Here is a 16,037-nt window from a genome sequence, read left to right as displayed (position 1 = left end):
CATAATAATAAAAGTAATAAAAATGAACCTGCAAAACATACAGCCTACACCTGAGCAACAGTAACATGATGTCTTTGAATATTCAGTAGTCAGTAGTTTTACATTTGTCTAATTTACTGTTGTGCATTCTATGATAAGCTACCCAGGATATATTTCTAAAACCATCATTGTCACCATCAGCTAATTAGAATTAGGCCTATCGCAGATCACATGAAAAAAAAGTACATTTTAATTTTAATAAAAAGTACGATGTGACGTCTCTATTTTTTTCTCCAGCAAAAGGTTTGGTTTGAATGTTTGTAACTCTCCTTCCATCCAAGCAGCCAAAAATGAAGAAGTAAGGAAAAATCTCCTTTCTCCAAAATCTCGATATCCACACACACCGTCCAATTACTGTGGCCATGGCAACTATCACAGATTATTGCTCCCAGTCAGGGCTGCACGGCTATTAGACGAAGCCGTAAGCCCCTCCATATCTCAGGCCTCCACACACACACACACACACACACACACACAATGAAGCGTGAGTGCTGCGAGCAAACGCCCCTCTCTGAGCGTGTCGCTCACTCACACACACATCTAGTCTGAATTAATCCTTCTCTTTGTAGCCTTAGAAGCTAAATTGGTCGCCCCAGCAACCAATCTCAAAGCCTTTTCAAAGAGAAGGAGCAGTATGAAAATCCAGTTTGTCATCAGGAAGTGGTTTAGAAATACATCTATCGTGTTGGAGAGACTCTAATGGAGCCTGGTATATTAGCTTTGCAAAGACATGTCTTCTCTTGGCCTTAATTTTACATTTATCTGTATTTTTATTCGTATATTCATCAGTGTCATTTGTGCAGATTTTTTGGTGGTTTTGCATGTGTATTTTAATTCTTGAGCTTTTCTGTGCTTGTGTGTGTGTGAGACAGTTGCAGCCGATCCTCTGTGTACATGATGGGGGGAGGGAGAGATGCCTCGAGGACTCTCCTGATTTCCTCACTGTCCTACATGCACGCACATGCCCCTACACACTGATGACACACTCACCAACAAACAGTGTGTTGGCCTGAACGCAAACAGCAGCTGCCAAAGCAGCCCAAGCCAAGCATGCAAACATGTGCAACTTTGTCTGTCCTCTGGCTGCTTTCTAAATTTAGACCTCTCGTCCACGTCAAGGATTTATTTATTTATTTATTTATTTTATTTATTTGTCTTGCGAGGCTCCTATAATATTGTCTCACTCTCCTTAATTCATTATTCTACCAGTACCCGATTATCTCACTCAGTCCTGTGGGGAAAAAAATCGCCTCAATTTATGTTTGTATTTAACTGAAAAAAACTAAATAAAAAACAAAAAAATCCTGGGCTGTGCCTGGAAAAAGGAGCCATAAAACTGATGACAGTTCTGCTACGCACCTTTCTGTAAGTGAAAGAAACGCGCTCCGGCTGTGATGGGAGCTGTCCGTGGTGCTGGATGCGCTGCAGCTCACCAGCTGCTGGATGTTCATCACATCAGCAACGAGTTGCTTCTGTCCATCTGGAATCAGGCTCCTGCTGTAAATGAACAAACAAATCTGAAAGCTGGAGCTGTCTGTGTGGCTCGTGGATTCATACACAGCAAACGGTGCCATTTGTTTAAATGCTTAAAGTAGGGCAGAGGCCTATTTCACTGAGAATTAATTGTTTTCCGGCGGGAACCCGAGATTTAATTCGTATTATGTTTTTGACATCTTTTTTAAAAAATGTTTTTACGAAAAAAATATTTAAACATTCTCGGAAAAAATCATGACAGCATTAAATGCAATTGTACTATGAGTAGCATGTACTGCTCCCGTTTTTTAAATTATTATTGCATTGGCATTGGAACATGAGGCCTTTTGTCTTCATTGCAGAAAAGACGTGATGACTACAGCCTGGGTGGATGTAATTGTACGCAGTCTCAGTGTAGGATGTGCTTCAGTCAGCACGCTTCATTTCACTAATTCGGGATTCATTTCAATTGTTTCATGCATTTGAGCGGGTCAGGTGGAGGGATTATTTATTTTCCTAACGAAAAAAAAAAGTCCGTTCGTATAAGCTGATTATTACAACTGTGGTGTCCAGAAATACAATTCTGCATGAAGGTAAGAACTCAAAACAATGATTGGCGATTTTTTGATGAATGGATGCAGATGTTTTCCGCCGCACGTGCAGGCACCCTGTTATCTGTTGATGGCAGTGACCTGTTGGAAGCAGGTGAAATGTTTGATCGCGTCATCCTCTCTCTCTCTCTCTCTCTCTCTCTCTCCCATCCGTGACAGTCCTGTAGAGCACGCGCCGTGTGCACGCTCCTCTCTGCCTCTCATTGGGTGACGCGTTCAGAGACTTCGCTGTCACCAACAGGATCCCCAACTGAAAAGAAAACCGCTCGAAGCTTAAAAAAATGCGCAATTGTCTTTTTAACTGCAAATGAGGACACAATTTTTTTTTGTTTTGTTTGTTTTTTGTTTGTTTGGGGTGTTTCACGTTGAGGCAGATGCGAAGGAGTGATTCTTTTTTATAATTTTTTTCCGTTCTTTCTTTTTTTTTTTTTTTGAGGGAGTAATATGGAAGAGCAAGTGAAAAAAAGCGGCTGAGGACATTTAACGTTTTGGATGAGACGGTCAGACAGCCGTTAGAAAGCCGGTCATCTCCCTGCACGACCACATCGCAGAGGCAACAGGCATGACTTCACAATAGCTGCTGCAAAAGGCTGTAAATCACCCTGCATGCACCCGCATCTCTGCTGTCGTACCTGCTGATACCACTTTCGACTAAGACCGCATTTTATTGGGATAAAGATGGCTCACTTAAACCGACATAATCTGACCAACAAGCTGACCAATGCGGCCCACACGGTCTCCCACAAATCTCAGGCCAAGGTCAGCGGGGTGTTCGCCCGCCTGGGCTTCCAGGCCGCGACTGATGAGGAGGGTTTGGGTTTCGCCGAGTGCGACGACTTGGATTATGACTACAGGCAAGGGATGCAAATGGATGTCCTCCAGGGAGAAGAAGAAGGGGAACCCGTGGAGGGAGAGGGGGAGCTGGAGGGAGACAGCCACTACCAGAGAGACGGCACCGGTCCCAGGCGCTCGTCCCTGAAGACGGGAGGCTCGCTGGATGAAGACAAACCAAAAATCACATCATGGGAAGCCGGCTGGAATGTCACCAACGCCATTCAAGTAGGCCGCACTCTGATCACTGTCACCCTGCATGTGTAAAATCCCATGTGCTGCATGCTGCATGCAGGCCTGCAACTGGAGAAAAAGTCACCTTGAAGATTTTCATATTCGGTGTGCGCAAAGAAAAGAGGCGATATTCGAAATGCGCATAATTTCACATAACACAAGACAAGAATAAATCCGACACTGTCGAATAAAATCATAGCGAGCTTTAAAGCACATTGAACGCTGCAAACCATTTAGCTTATTAATACACTCTATTAAATGCATCGGGGTAACATTTCATTCGGGCTCTCTGGGAGAATCCATTGTAGCCAGCGAGTCTCGGGATTTATTTATTCAAATCTTTTTATCAGTGGAGCTGCAGGCAGGGCCTGTTTCACTTCGATAGCTCCCCGGCTGAACGGCCCCCACGTGTTTATCAGCGTCTAAATCAAATTGAAGTTTTTGCCAAACCAAACAAAATTCGTTTTTAATTTTTTATTTGAATGCTTTACTTCAATCCGAGATGGAGTCTAAACTAAGAGCCAGTTTTTCAAGGGCGAGGCGAAACGGGGAAATGTAGTGTGATGGCTGACGTCGGAAATCTCATCGGCGTGTTCTTGTGCTAAAGAATAACGATTCTAGCGTTTTGTTGGTGCTCTTATGTAAGAGGAGAGCCAGTCGTCGCGTGTCCGGCCTGACTCGGCCTGTCACTGCGACGCGGGCCTCGTCCATTAGCACTGAACTGCGCCTCTCTGTCCGCAGGGCATGTTCGTCCTCGGCCTGCCGTACGCCATCCTGCACGGCGGCTACCTCGGCCTCTTCCTCATCATCTTTGCGGCCGTGGTGTGCTGCTACACCGGCAAGATCCTCATCGCGTGTCTCTACGAGGACAACGAGGACGGTATCAAAGTGCGCGTCAGGGACTCCTACGTGGACATCGCCAACGCCTGCTGCGCGCCCCGCTTCCCGGCGCTGGGCGGCCACGTGGTGAACGTGGCTCAGATCATCGAGCTGGTCATGACCTGTATTCTTTACGTGGTGGTCAGCGGAAACCTGATGTACAACAGCTTCCCGGGCTTCCCCGTCTCCCAGAAGGCCTGGTCCGTGGTGGCCACGGTGGCGCTCCTGCCGTGCGCCTTCCTGAAGAACCTGAAGGCGGTTTCCAAGTTCAGCTTCCTGTGCACCCTGGCGCATTTTGTCATCAACATCCTCGTGATCGCTTACTGCCTCTCCAGGGCGCGCGAGTGGGCGTGGGAGAAGGTCAAGTTTTATATCGACGTGAAGAAATTCCCCATCTCCATCGGCATCATCGTGTTCAGCTACACCTCCCAGATCTTCCTGCCGTCCCTGGAGGGGAACATGCAGAAGCCCAGCGAGTTCCACTGCATGATGGACTGGACTCACATCGCCGCCTGTGTCCTCAAAGGCCTCTTCGCCCTGGTGGCCTACTTGACGTGGGCGGACGCCACCAAGGAGGTCATCACAGATAACCTGCCTTCCACCATCCGGGCTGTGGTGAACATCTTCCTGGTGGCCAAAGCCCTGCTGTCCTACCCGCTGCCGTTCTTCGCTGCAGTCGAGGTTCTGGAGAAGTCCTTGTTCCAGGATGGAGGAAGAGCCTTCTTTCCTGACTGCTACGGCCCAAACGGCCAGTTGAAATCCTGGGGTCTGGGTCTGCGAATCGCCCTGGTGGTCTTCACCTTGCTCATGGCCGTCTTCGTCCCCCATTTCGCCCTCCTGATGGGCCTAACTGGGAGCCTGACGGGCGCCGGCCTGTGCTTTCTCCTGCCCAGCCTCTTCCACCTGAAGCTCCAGTGGAGGAACCTCCTGTGGCATCACGTCTTCTTCGACGTTGCCATCTTTGTTATTGGAGGCATATGTGCCATATCTGGCTTCATCCACTCGATCGAAGGGCTCATAGAGGCTTTCAGGTACAATCTCCACGACTGAGAGCTTCAGAGATGACCTTTACTGATCAGTGATGTCATAAAAATGCCGCACTCCGGCAGGCTGTCATGGCGCAGACCATATCAAAGCATCATCTCGACCACTTGACATGGGGAGGGTTATGTGTGTGAACTGTACATCTTTTTATTTTGCCTTCGTGATAATGTGCAATAATAAACTCTACAATCATAGTGTAAAGTAGTCTACTCGTTCCAGGAAACATGTTCTAGGCTATTAACTGGACAGATGAGCACACCCACCGCATGAAAGGGGGTGATTAAATATGCGGGCATTAACAAGCCTGTCCAGGTATCAGTCTTGATGCAAAGTTGTCAAAGATCCAGTGAAAATGTCCGCCATGGGTCTAACTGTGCGTGTGTACGTGTTTATAGATGGGGAATGAAATATATGAAAAACTGCGGGATGAACAGTGTGCTATTACTGGTTGTTGAGCTGCTCCATAAATCATGAATCCCATATCAAAGAAAACATAAGACAGGAGCAGCCTTCAGATCAGGTGGCGCTCTGTGGATTATAACAAATCATAAATAACTTATGTGTCGTTGTTTAGAAAGACAGATTTCTTTTTGAGTTTGTTTTGGTTTTTGTGGTTTATTTTCCATCTTATGCCTGTAGTAGTCCTGTTGGCTCGTTTGTTTTCTTGGTGTTTCAAGTGTTATTCTGGATGAAGTGAATTTAAAGTGCAAGCAAGTGGGTCCTAATTGTGTTATATGAAAAAAATGTCTGTCTGATAGTATTCTCTTCCTATTGAACTTGTTATTTGTGACTTACTGAAACTAATCATGGTGTGTGAGACAAAGAGTATTTGTTGAACTAAGAGACAAATAAATTAAATATTTTATGGCTGGTGATTCTAATGTTTCCTTGACCAATGCAATGGAAAAAGTTGTGCCTGAAAGGACTTTCACTTTTGTTTCTACTGTAAGTGGAATGTGTGATAGTTCCTCTTTTAAATGTTAATTCAGCTTCCTCTTTTCTTAAAACAGCCAAATGTGAGCAGAGATAAGTTACATATTTGTGTGAGAAAACATGGTAGAGCATCTGCCTTTGACAGGACAGCTTGAAGCAGAATCTGAAAAAGCTGAGATTTGTACTCGAAACCAGTTGAGCCCAGTGTTACACAAATATCCTCTATAGTTGTTTGAAATGACAAAGCAAATTGCTTTATATAGACTGTAAAAGTTAAAGATGAGCCAGATATAACTTTCTGAGGATAGCAAAAAGAAAAATAAATGACATGCTTCGACCGTCTATTGATAATTATATTAACACTATAAACGCTTTTTTTTCTTCCTATTTTACACACTTAAGACTGACAGCAGAAAGAAATGGTTTCTTGTTTGTTCAACCAACAAACACTTAGCAGGCAGACCTAACTAATGTGAGGTGTCAGTTAGTTTCACTTCTCAGTGATACAGGAAGCTAGAACTGCAGTACATAAACCAACAGCAGAGGATCAGAGAAGCCAGGCGGATACATCGCTCCAGCAGTGAATCAGGTACCACTAAAGTTTTAAAGTAAAGTTTTAGGTTTAAAACTACACCTGTCTTGGCAGTTTTTTCTTTATTTTATTTTTGTGGTGCTGTGTTCAAATGTCTTATTTAGTCCAGTTGAGGGGGGGCTTGCACCACAGGAGCTCCAGCAACATGCTTCTAACCGTGACGGTGTTGCTAATGCTGATCCCTTCCACATGTGGAAAAAACCCTGCAGTTCAAGTCACACTGACCGACAAAGGACTCCAGTATGGTGAGGAGATTCACCCAAACACAGAATAATTGTTTAATGTTGTGTCAGATTGTTGTTTCATAAAATACATGAAACACTTTTAATTCACAACAATTAAAACTTGTGCTGTTTGTCCCAGGGAAACATGCAGGCACAGACTGGTTTCAGGACCATCTGGGGAATGTAACTTTTCCTGACATCAGCGGTGGTATCAAAATCAAGATCTTTGGCACCATAGACTACGCTCTAACAGGGTGGGTTCACGTGTGACACTCCGGTACATACTTTCCTTTTTAAAAGGAACAAGCTTTGTATGATTGAATTTCACAAATGCGAACCCCAGGGTGAATTATCTTGTAGTTCTCCTCCCATAAATGTTAAACATATACATGTTTGTGTGTCATATGTGCTACCTACTCACCGCTGCCTTTGCTCTCCCCTTGTGCTCTAGCATCAAAATAATAAAGTGCGACCTTCCAGAGCCATCTGTTGACTTTTATCCGGATGCCACAGGATTCAAGACATCTATGTCAGGCCTCAGTATTGCACTAAACGGTGAATGGAGGACACACTATGGCATAATGTGAGTTGTCCTTCAGCTCCAACCTAAAAGCAAAGTTCTTGGTCATGAAGCCAGTCACTCCACAACTCAGGGTTTTTCCACAATTTTGAGTTTTCATTGAGGCAGAAAAAACAAATCTTCTCAGGTATCCCGATTATCCCGTCTGCCATGACATAATAGGGTATTGAAAGAGTTATTGTGCGCAAATGTTATTGTTTTGAAAGTAATTTTTGCAAACACTAATTATGCCTGAAAGGTAAATCATGAAATGTGCATTCACAGTTGTTGAGAAACTGAGAGTGAGTTCAAATGAGGCGTTGTGTTAATCTCGGGTCAGTTAGAAAGGGATGTGTGCGACATGTGAACATGTCATGTATCACTACTGTGCTATTTTTAACTCGCGTCTCCTTGTGAATCACTTGTTCAGTTAAGATAAAAAGCAAATCACTGTCCGTGAGCAAACACAAATGGTGTCAGTAAAAATTGTGCTAATTTATGCACAAAGCATGCCAACATCATACATTTAGATTTACCCATGATATGATAACTGAGTTTTGCTTTGTCGGCCGTGTTCCTGTGAATGCACACACACATAAATAAAACAGCCATGTGAACAGATTTGTGTCTTGATGTGTTTTCAGACATGATGGGGGAACATTTGACATGGCTGTGTTCGATGTGAGCGTACTCTCTGTGGTGGAGCTGGGGAAAGATGATGATGGACATCTGTCCATCTCCAGCGTCAGCTGTGAGGCTAAGGTTGGAGATGTTAACATAGTATTTCAAGGAGGAGGAAGGTACAGTGAAACATGGGGAGAGACAAAGAGGGGTGATACTGACATCCAGATGTGAGCCCTGCTTTTACATTTGTCAACAGTTGGATCTTCCAGCCATTTGTGCACCACTTCACAGGTCGAATAGGGAGAGAAATACAGAGCAGAGTGAGTGTTCGTACAGCGAGCTTTGCTGTATGATTATCAGATAATGCTCAAATGAAAGCTGGAGTAAAGGCTTTCAGTGGTGATTCTTACTGGACATGTCCTGTCACACTTGTCATTCCCCTCCAGATTTGCCCGAACGTGGAGCAAATCATTGTAACGTTGGAGCATCACCTACAGGCCATGAACGGTATTGTACCAAAAACCAAATAGCATGAGTGATGTGCATGGTGATCCTAGTTATTTGGCCAAATGTGAAACAACAGGAAGGAAGTCACATTTAGAAAGGAGATAATTCAGTCTGCAAATCGTTTTTTTTTCCCACCTCAGTTTCCTTTGATGTGGATCAAGCTCTTTCTCTTGACCTCTCTCTCACGGATTTACCTGTTATAGATGCTTCAAAACTCAATCTGGGTTTTAAGGTAAGGCCACAAACATGGAGGCAGTTTTATGATTGCATTCTGTGGAGGCCCCTTGACTTGGCATGCCAGACTGTTCCTTCACTTTTTTACGAATAACGATTGGTTTATGTCTCAGAAACTCTGACATCCATCATTTGTGGACTCATTAGATTTTTTTTTTTAAGGGAGAGTTCTACAGTATCAAAAGCCACACAGATCCTCCTTTTGAGGCTCAGCCTTTCACTATTCCTGAGCAGCAAGGCTACATGTTGGCGATGGGGCTGTCTGAATATACTCTGAACTCTGCCTCGTATGGATACTACTCATCTGGAGGCTTTCAGGCCTTTATCAACGACAGCATGGTAAGTTGCTGTCAAATGATGCATATGATACAGTTTTACTTGAAATAATGTCTTTGGTTAAGATGTGCTGTTTCATCATATCAGATACCTCCTGGTTGTCCTGTGCACCTGAATACCAGCCTCATGGGACCCTTCATTCCTCAGGTAAGTTTGTCTACATCAGGATTACGTTAGACCTAGCATACACACATACACTTGATTAAATGTGAAGAAAACTGTCCTGTAGCTCTTTCTTAAAAATACTTTGCAATGCAATGTGGCTTACACCCTATTAATATTTAACTGTCAGCATCATTGATGTTCCCCGTTATCTGAGTCAGCCGGCCTCAAAATATGACGTAACATTTAAAAGTATCGAAAGTTTTCATTTTTCGGACATTTAAAAAAAAAAACAAACAAAAAAAAAAAACATTTTGATGATTTTCATTTCCTCTTCACTGCTTGAGCGTCGAGAGAAGAGGGTTAAAGATAATTTTTTAAAAGATGAAAATCCTGCTGCCAGATGTGATTTACACATTACATCAGCTATCAGAGGTCTTGCCAGCTGAGAAATTCGGGTACGTCTTATCTTTATATTTGACTGATATCTAAAAATCTCAAGTGGCCACGCAATGGATCGGGGACCTGTCCAGGGTGTACCCCACCCTTGCCCAATGTGAGCTGCGATTGGCTCCAGCACCCCAACAACCCGGAAATTGATAAGTGGTAAAAGATGACTGACTGAATGAATGAATGAATAAATCTAAAGTCTATGTTTCTCTTGTATCAAAATATTAATGCACAGGAACATGAGGACGTTTCTGTAATGCCAAAGAGCATCAAGCTCTGCTGAATGAAAAAGAACTGGCATGGGTCCTTAAAAGAACTAAAATATTACTCAAAATCAACAGCATGAAGCAACTTCATAATCTGAAATGACCTCAGTAATTGGTGTCAACACAATGAATCAGTAAAAACACGAGGGAGTGGTCGAAGAACAATTCATAAACTTTGGTTGAAGAAGTTCCAATAGAACAATGTGAAAGTACAATACAATCAATCAACTTAAGTTAAATGCTGCGTAAGTATTACAATTAGAGTACTTAGGCATCACTCTGGTTGATATAGCATTGAACCGTGTTATATAATTTTATACACAAAACCTATTACGCACTTTTTGCGATACATCAATAAGCAAAGGTCTGGCTTAATCTCCAACACTGTGTTGTGTTGAGAGCTTCTAACATTATTCTTTGTGTAAAATCTTCTTCTCAATCTAGGAACTAAAACTGTCAAATTGCTCTCTGAAATTGATACTGGCCCACTAATTTATTCAATTACTTTTAAATTGCTGACAATGGGAACTAAAACATCTTACAGAGATGGCCCTGTTTGAAATGCAGTCATGCTCACTCACAATCCGGAGCAGACGGGTCATTGCCCACTTAGCTGTCGCTCTACAGAGACTGTTACGAGCGACATTTCTCTTTACAATCCTCCTCAACACCATATCCTGTTATTAGTAATCAATATTACCATGCCATAAATAATTAGCATGAGAAGAATGTACTGGATGAATGATGTAATGACTCCAGGTTTGTCATGTCTTGCTTTCCATTTATCTGTCTTTGCCTGAGTTCCTGTATGAACCTCCGTCTCCACATTGTTCATAACTTTATATTTTTCTTTGACGTCTCCTGAACTGTACTGTGCATCTCTTTTTGCCTGAATACCTGTATGAGCTGCTGTCTCCACATAGCTCATCACTTTATTCATGTTTAAGGAGCTCTTGGCATTTCCTGAACAGTCCGGTGGCATAACTGTCACGTAATAACTCAACACCCTCTCTGAAAAGTAGAAGTATTTACCTAATTAGAAAACATTTAGGGATGTTTATCATCATAAATCTGAAATAATACAAAAAAAGCAGTACCTTTGGGAGGAAAGTTGCAGAAGACCAGATAGACAACTACTGCTAGTGCTGTGACCAAAACCATGGCTGCAGCTGGGTACTTCTTTAGCTCTTCCACAAGGATTTCTATTTGCGAAAGCAGTGTTTTATTGGATACCTAAAGAATAATGAAATGATCAGTTGAAAATAAGAAATATCATTTGTGACTGATAAAAATCACATAAAGAGACAAACAGTGGTATATGAAGTGAACCTAACAAAGCACCAAGCCGCCAAAATAATTTTTATGACCTCATCCATAACTGTAACAGTATGGTTTAACCATACTGTTACAGTTATGGATGAGGTCAGACAATTTATGTTTAATTGAATTTGTAGGGGTTATATTAAAAGCAGAATAACTTAAATCTCAGATGTTTCTTAGTCCTACACGAGTACAAAGAAGCTCCTTACCTTCTTAGCGTCATTCTTCCTAAAAAACATTAAATAGAATATGTTATTATTTTATTTTAATATGTGTTACTAATAAAAGTCTTTAAAACAAGATATAACAACAGAGATGTTATCCAGATATAACATATACGGTATAAAGAAATAACAGTATTAGAACAGACATGTTATTAACCTTTACAGTTGACATCTTACCTGGCTTCAGATCTAAAATACAGAGGCGTATCCATGGACCTGTCACTCAGTGACACGGAGTTGTTGGAGCTTACAGAGTTAGTATCGCTTCAAAAAACATGAAGAAAATATTGGACTTTAGTTGACTTCTTCCTTTAAAAGATGGTCATAAATCATTTGATAAATCACTTTCAAACTAAAACATTTTTCCAACCAACCAATCAATACACTGGCACTTTGACTAAGCTATTTTCACAGTTCAATAGAATAAGTGAGAGCTAAAAATCTGTGACTGTAGCTGATTGATCATTGTTGTTACCTGAAGTCACCATCGGCACTCCCTTTGACGCTGAAGTAGCCATCGTCCTCCTCCTCTTCAAACAGATCGTGTAATTTCTGTCTCTGCCTGCTTAACACACACTCACCCCAATCAGTCCACACAGGCACTACAGGCCATGCAATAATAATGTGGAGGACATAAAATAATAAGCCACTGACCAGTCAAAATTTTGGGTGGGTTGGTGCTTGACCTTTCCACTCATCCTGTTCATGGGCTGATTCTGGTTGTTGAGCAAGAGCTTGTGGGCCATGGCGATAGTCAAGGGAGCCACCTGCTGGAAGCCCCGCAAATAAATAAATAAATAAATTAATAATAATAATAATAAAATTAAATAGTAATACTAATAGTAACAATTTGCAGGCCTGACTGGTGCCCTCTCATGCTCTGCTTGAAAAAGAAAATCAATCAATGCTCTATCTTGAAAATCGAAAACAAACCCCCCTCTGATATCAGAAACAGTTTATCTGCTGCTGTGGTTAAACTGGTTAAACTGGTTGAATCAGGTAACAGCACTAAAGTGCAAACTTACTTTTTCTTCTGCTACTCACTTGTTGTCCTCCTGCAGTGACTCAGAAAACATGGACGAGCAATGCGTCTTCTTCAGTGATGTGTCTTTCGTGAACGATTCGTTCATTCTGAACAAATCTTTTGTATGAGTCGAGAGTATCAAGACATTTCAGTGGGTGATTCGTTCTTTTTTTCCCCGGTCCGTGCATACGTGCCACAGGCTCTGCATATTCTCAGTGTAGGAACGACTGATTAGTTCACACCTCATTAAATTGGGTCTTCAGGTCCAGTCTCTGGAGTGTCACATGACTGCTGCGTATTCTCAGTGTAGGCTTGACCGATTCGTTCACGACTCATAACTTCTTCGGGTCTCTTGTTCATTATTTACGTGGCTACAGCAGTAACATGATCGATGCTGTTGAGGAGTGCTATCTTACGTTAGCTATGTAGCTCTGGGATGGGTGTTTAAATTGCTTGCAAAAAAAAGATTCGTTCATTTTACTGAACGAGATTAAAAGACCTGAGTCACTAAAAAGATCTGAACTTCCCATCACTAGTCCCCTTGTCCCCCTCCCAACCAAGAAGACACCAGACATTTTCATGTCCATTTATGGTCGTTTTATTATTGTTTGTTAGTTAGCTTATTTATTTATTAAATTGAAAGATTTAGTTTTGAAATAAAAGTATCATGATGGTAGTAAATATTATATGTCTGAAATGCTTTTCTCTCAGCAATAGTCTCTGTAGGCCGTAACTATTTTTGGAAATATTATTGTATCAACTTGAGGCCTGAGATAAGCTACACTGTCCCATGATCATCACAAAATTTAAAGTCATCATTTGTTGGAAAGCCCTGAAGAAAAGTGTTCGCACCGTGCGGCTCCATGCTGCAACATTCAAAGAAATTGAGCCACTGAGATGAAATGGCATAACTGGCTATTTATACTTTGGCATTCAGATGGTGTGTCACACAGACTGCAGTCACCTGGATGTAACATTGGAGCTTCATGGGCACATGTACACAGTATCTATTTTACATGTGAACTCTGTATCTAATACTCTGCCCTGCTGAACAAAGTCAACAACATACAAACTCATCAGCAGCTTTCTCCTCTCGCCATTCGCAGCTTCCTAAGATGTTTCCAGGCCTGCTGATGTATCTGCAGGTTTACGCCATCAAAGCTCCAATGCTTTCCTTCCATTCTGATGCTATTAAACTGGGCGTCCAGGCTAATGTCAAAGCCTTCGCCATCCAGCCAAATGGTACCGAGACCCCACTGTTCAAACTTGGAGTTGTGAGTGACTTTTCTTATGTAGCCCATTGATACCCAGAATGAACATATAAAATATGTATATGTTCAAGTGCCCTTACATCTTGTACAATAAGTGTTATAGCTGAGCACAGAAAAGTTAGCTTTGAAATTATATAGAATGTCATGTACATTTTTATAGCAAAAGAATTATCTCTCTAACACACGCAAACCGTATTTAACCTCAGCAAAGATAAATCTTGATGAAATGAAGATACGATTCAGTAGGACTTGTAAACTTAAAGAAAATTAATGGACAGTTATTTTGATTGATGATACTCATCAGCCAAAAATGTAAATATTCTGGGGTTAACGCTTTTAAGAAGCATTTTTTTCTGTTTTTTTTTATCATTGCAAATGTGATGTTCTCGTATTCATCTTAAATTGTGTTCAGTGACATTTTATTTAGAAAAGTAACTGACAAATTAGCAACAATCTTAATTACCATTAGTCACAGCTTCAGTTATTTCTTTCTTTCAGGACTCACAATTCAACAGCAAAGTGTGGATTGATGGCCAAAAAGTGAAAGGTTCAGTTTCGATGAACAAGTGAGTATCAACTCATTTTGAAACACAAACCACAGCCAAATCAACAAACACCCAATGCTTCTGTTTTCTTTCCTACAGTTTCACACTGACATTGGTAGGAAGTGAAGTGGGAGAGTTTGAGGTGTGTGACGCAGTTCAAATGCTATATCACATTTTAGGTTTATGTTGCACAAACTAAGGAAAAACAAACAGTGAATGTAAAAATAAAAAAATATATATATCACATTTTCCTGTTTGCAGACTGATCCTTTGGAAAGACTTGCAAAGCTGGGAGTGAATTTGGCCTTGACAAAGGTTAATGGTGAGTCTTTATTTTTTATGTTCACCTCTTTGTCCTGATCCCACAATCTCCTGCTAACTAAGGTACAAATTATATCTTCGTCATAGAGAACTAGAACAAAACAGAAGCCTCCTCCGGAGTATGATCATAAAACACTCTACTGATTCAACATAATGGGGGACAGCCAACTGAAAATGCTATGTGTAATGTGGATGATACCTTGTCCTTGTGTTGATTTCCACTCTGTTCCAGTGAAAATGGGGAAAGGTTTTGATTTACCCCGAATGAAACACTCCCAGCTGGTCAACTCAGTCCTGAAGATGCAGGAGGTCAGTATTAGAAGGAGAAGTAGAACAATAAATAATTTGAATTTTGCATCAACTATTAACTTGCCCTAAAAAAAAACTGTCTGACAATCGACCTTTGTTCCAAACAGGGATTTATAGCTCTCTTTTCAGACGCTGAGGTGTTGTGAACAGAGAGCAGCTTCAACAGACTTTTAGACATCTCTTCTACACTTGGTCCCAGACTGGCACGATCAAAGAACCTTACTTTGGAAACATTGAACATCATTATTTACACTTGTCTCTTCAAATGAACACCGATCTGATTAAGCCTGTACTTCAACTTCATGAGCACTTGTGTGTAACAGCTGATCCGCTTTTTTCCTACATTCTAAATAAAACTTTTAAAAACTTTTTAAAATATTGTTGCATTGATATAAATAGACTAAGGCTTTTTAAGATCATCATCAGTGGGGTTTTGCAGGGGTGAACCTCTGAAAACAGGATGAACCCAACGTGGAGTTATCAGCATCTGACCAATAGTAAACAAGAGTGGAACAACTTACTTCACTAATGAAGATATCAATTCATTCATCTTCTACCACTTATCCGTTTCCGGGTCGTGGGGCGTGCTGGAGCCAATCCCAGCTCACACTGGGCGATGACGGGGTACACCCTGGACAGGGCCAACACACAGAGACAGACCGAGACCAACAACCACTCATACTCATTGAAATTATCAATAATTTTGAAAGAATTTGCGAACATAATAAAAGTTGAAAGAAACAGTACTTTTACAGACTACAGCCTCCAAACAACTGAAGGGCTGCTAGGGCACCACGTTTGTGAAATATTTTTTAATATGATGCATAAGTGTGTAATGGCAGACAATCTGTGGACCGTCAGTACTTCTTTGAGTGTCTCTGACTCAGAGGGCTCTAAAAGCTGACAGATGAATCTCAGTTCATCATAATTAGGGACAGTTACATCTATCAAAAGTAACAGTTACAGTGTTATAAACTTAGTTACCAGGGAAAGTAACTATTGCTTTGCAACTTTTTTTTCTATTTAATGTAACTTTGAATTCAACTGTGTATTCCATTATTTATGATAAAAATTTATTTTACATA

General features: G+C 41.5%; 3 protein-coding genes across 4 annotated transcripts; 2 read left to right on the top strand and 1 right to left on the bottom strand.

Annotated features, from left to right (window-relative positions):
* The first annotated feature begins 2,801 nt into the window (after nucleotides 1-2,801).
* On the top strand, nucleotides 2,802-5,117 carry LOC115046683 (vesicular inhibitory amino acid transporter-like). Its single transcript, XM_029507205.1, has 2 exons — nucleotides 2,802-3,182; nucleotides 3,930-5,117. Exons 1-2 carry the CDS (start codon nucleotides 2,802-2,804, stop codon nucleotides 5,115-5,117), a joined length of 1,569 nt encoding a protein of 522 aa, XP_029363065.1.
* A 1,439-nt stretch (nucleotides 5,118-6,556) lies between these two features.
* On the top strand, nucleotides 6,557-15,320 carry bpifcl (BPI fold containing family C, like). Its single transcript, XM_029506198.1, has 16 exons — nucleotides 6,557-6,633; nucleotides 6,741-6,881; nucleotides 7,000-7,114; nucleotides 7,312-7,443; nucleotides 8,064-8,219; nucleotides 8,300-8,363; nucleotides 8,490-8,550; nucleotides 8,691-8,782; nucleotides 8,947-9,123; nucleotides 9,208-9,267; nucleotides 13,613-13,780; nucleotides 14,276-14,343; nucleotides 14,422-14,464; nucleotides 14,584-14,644; nucleotides 14,876-14,952; nucleotides 15,060-15,320. The coding sequence occupies exons 2-16, from the start codon at nucleotides 6,782-6,784 to the stop codon at nucleotides 15,096-15,098; spliced, it is 1,413 nt and encodes a 470-aa protein (XP_029362058.1). The 5' UTR covers nucleotides 6,557-6,633; nucleotides 6,741-6,781; the 3' UTR covers nucleotides 15,099-15,320.
* On the bottom strand, nucleotides 10,062-12,542 carry LOC115046080 (uncharacterized). 2 transcript variants are annotated; one of them, XM_029506199.1, is made up of 7 exons: nucleotides 12,508-12,542; nucleotides 12,137-12,252; nucleotides 11,958-12,047; nucleotides 11,660-11,746; nucleotides 11,468-11,486; nucleotides 11,036-11,171; nucleotides 10,062-10,949 (listed from the first exon to the last, which is right to left on the bottom strand). In XM_029506199.1, exons 2-7 carry the CDS (start codon nucleotides 12,226-12,228, stop codon nucleotides 10,603-10,605), a joined length of 771 nt encoding a protein of 256 aa, XP_029362059.1. In that variant the 5' UTR covers nucleotides 12,229-12,252; nucleotides 12,508-12,542; the 3' UTR covers nucleotides 10,062-10,602. The 2 variants fall into 2 exon arrangements, with proteins under 2 accessions (XP_029362059.1, XP_029362060.1); XM_029506200.1 differs by having other exon boundaries at nucleotides 11,958-12,044.
* Nucleotides 15,321-16,037: the final 717 nt, after the last annotated feature.

The sequence above is a fragment of the Echeneis naucrates genome, chromosome 7, assembly GCF_900963305.1.
Source record: "Echeneis naucrates chromosome 7, fEcheNa1.1, whole genome shotgun sequence".
Lineage (NCBI taxonomy): Eukaryota > Metazoa > Chordata > Actinopteri > Carangiformes > Echeneidae > Echeneis > Echeneis naucrates.
The sequence above is the reverse complement of the archived record's forward strand: the minus strand, read 5'-3'. Positions and strand labels throughout refer to the sequence as shown.

Coding starts and splice junctions, on each gene's coding strand:
- LOC115046683 (XM_029507205.1), top strand. CDS start 2,802: ATGGCTCACTTAAACCGACATAATCTGACCAACAAGCTGACCAATGCG. Junction 3,183..3,929: donor ATGTCACCAACGCCATTCAA/GTAGGCCGCACT, acceptor CTCTGTCCGCAG/GGCATGTTCGTCCTCGGCCT.
- LOC115046080 (XM_029506199.1), bottom strand. CDS start 12,228: ATGGCCCACAAGCTCTTGCTCAACAACCAGAATCAGCCCATGAACAGG. Junction 12,048..12,136: donor CCCACCCAAAATTTTGACTG/GTCAGTGGCTTA, acceptor GTGTGTGTTAAG/CAGGCAGAGACAGAAATTAC. Junction 11,747..11,957: donor AGTGCCGATGGTGACTTCAG/GTAACAACAATG, acceptor TGTTTTTTGAAG/CGATACTAACTCTGTAAGCT.
- bpifcl (XM_029506198.1), top strand. CDS start 6,782: ATGCTTCTAACCGTGACGGTGTTGCTAATGCTGATCCCTTCCACATGT. Junction 6,882..6,999: donor CGACAAAGGACTCCAGTATG/GTGAGGAGATTC, acceptor TGTTTGTCCCAG/GGAAACATGCAGGCACAGAC. Junction 14,465..14,583: donor GTGAAGTGGGAGAGTTTGAG/GTGTGTGACGCA, acceptor TCCTGTTTGCAG/ACTGATCCTTTGGAAAGACT.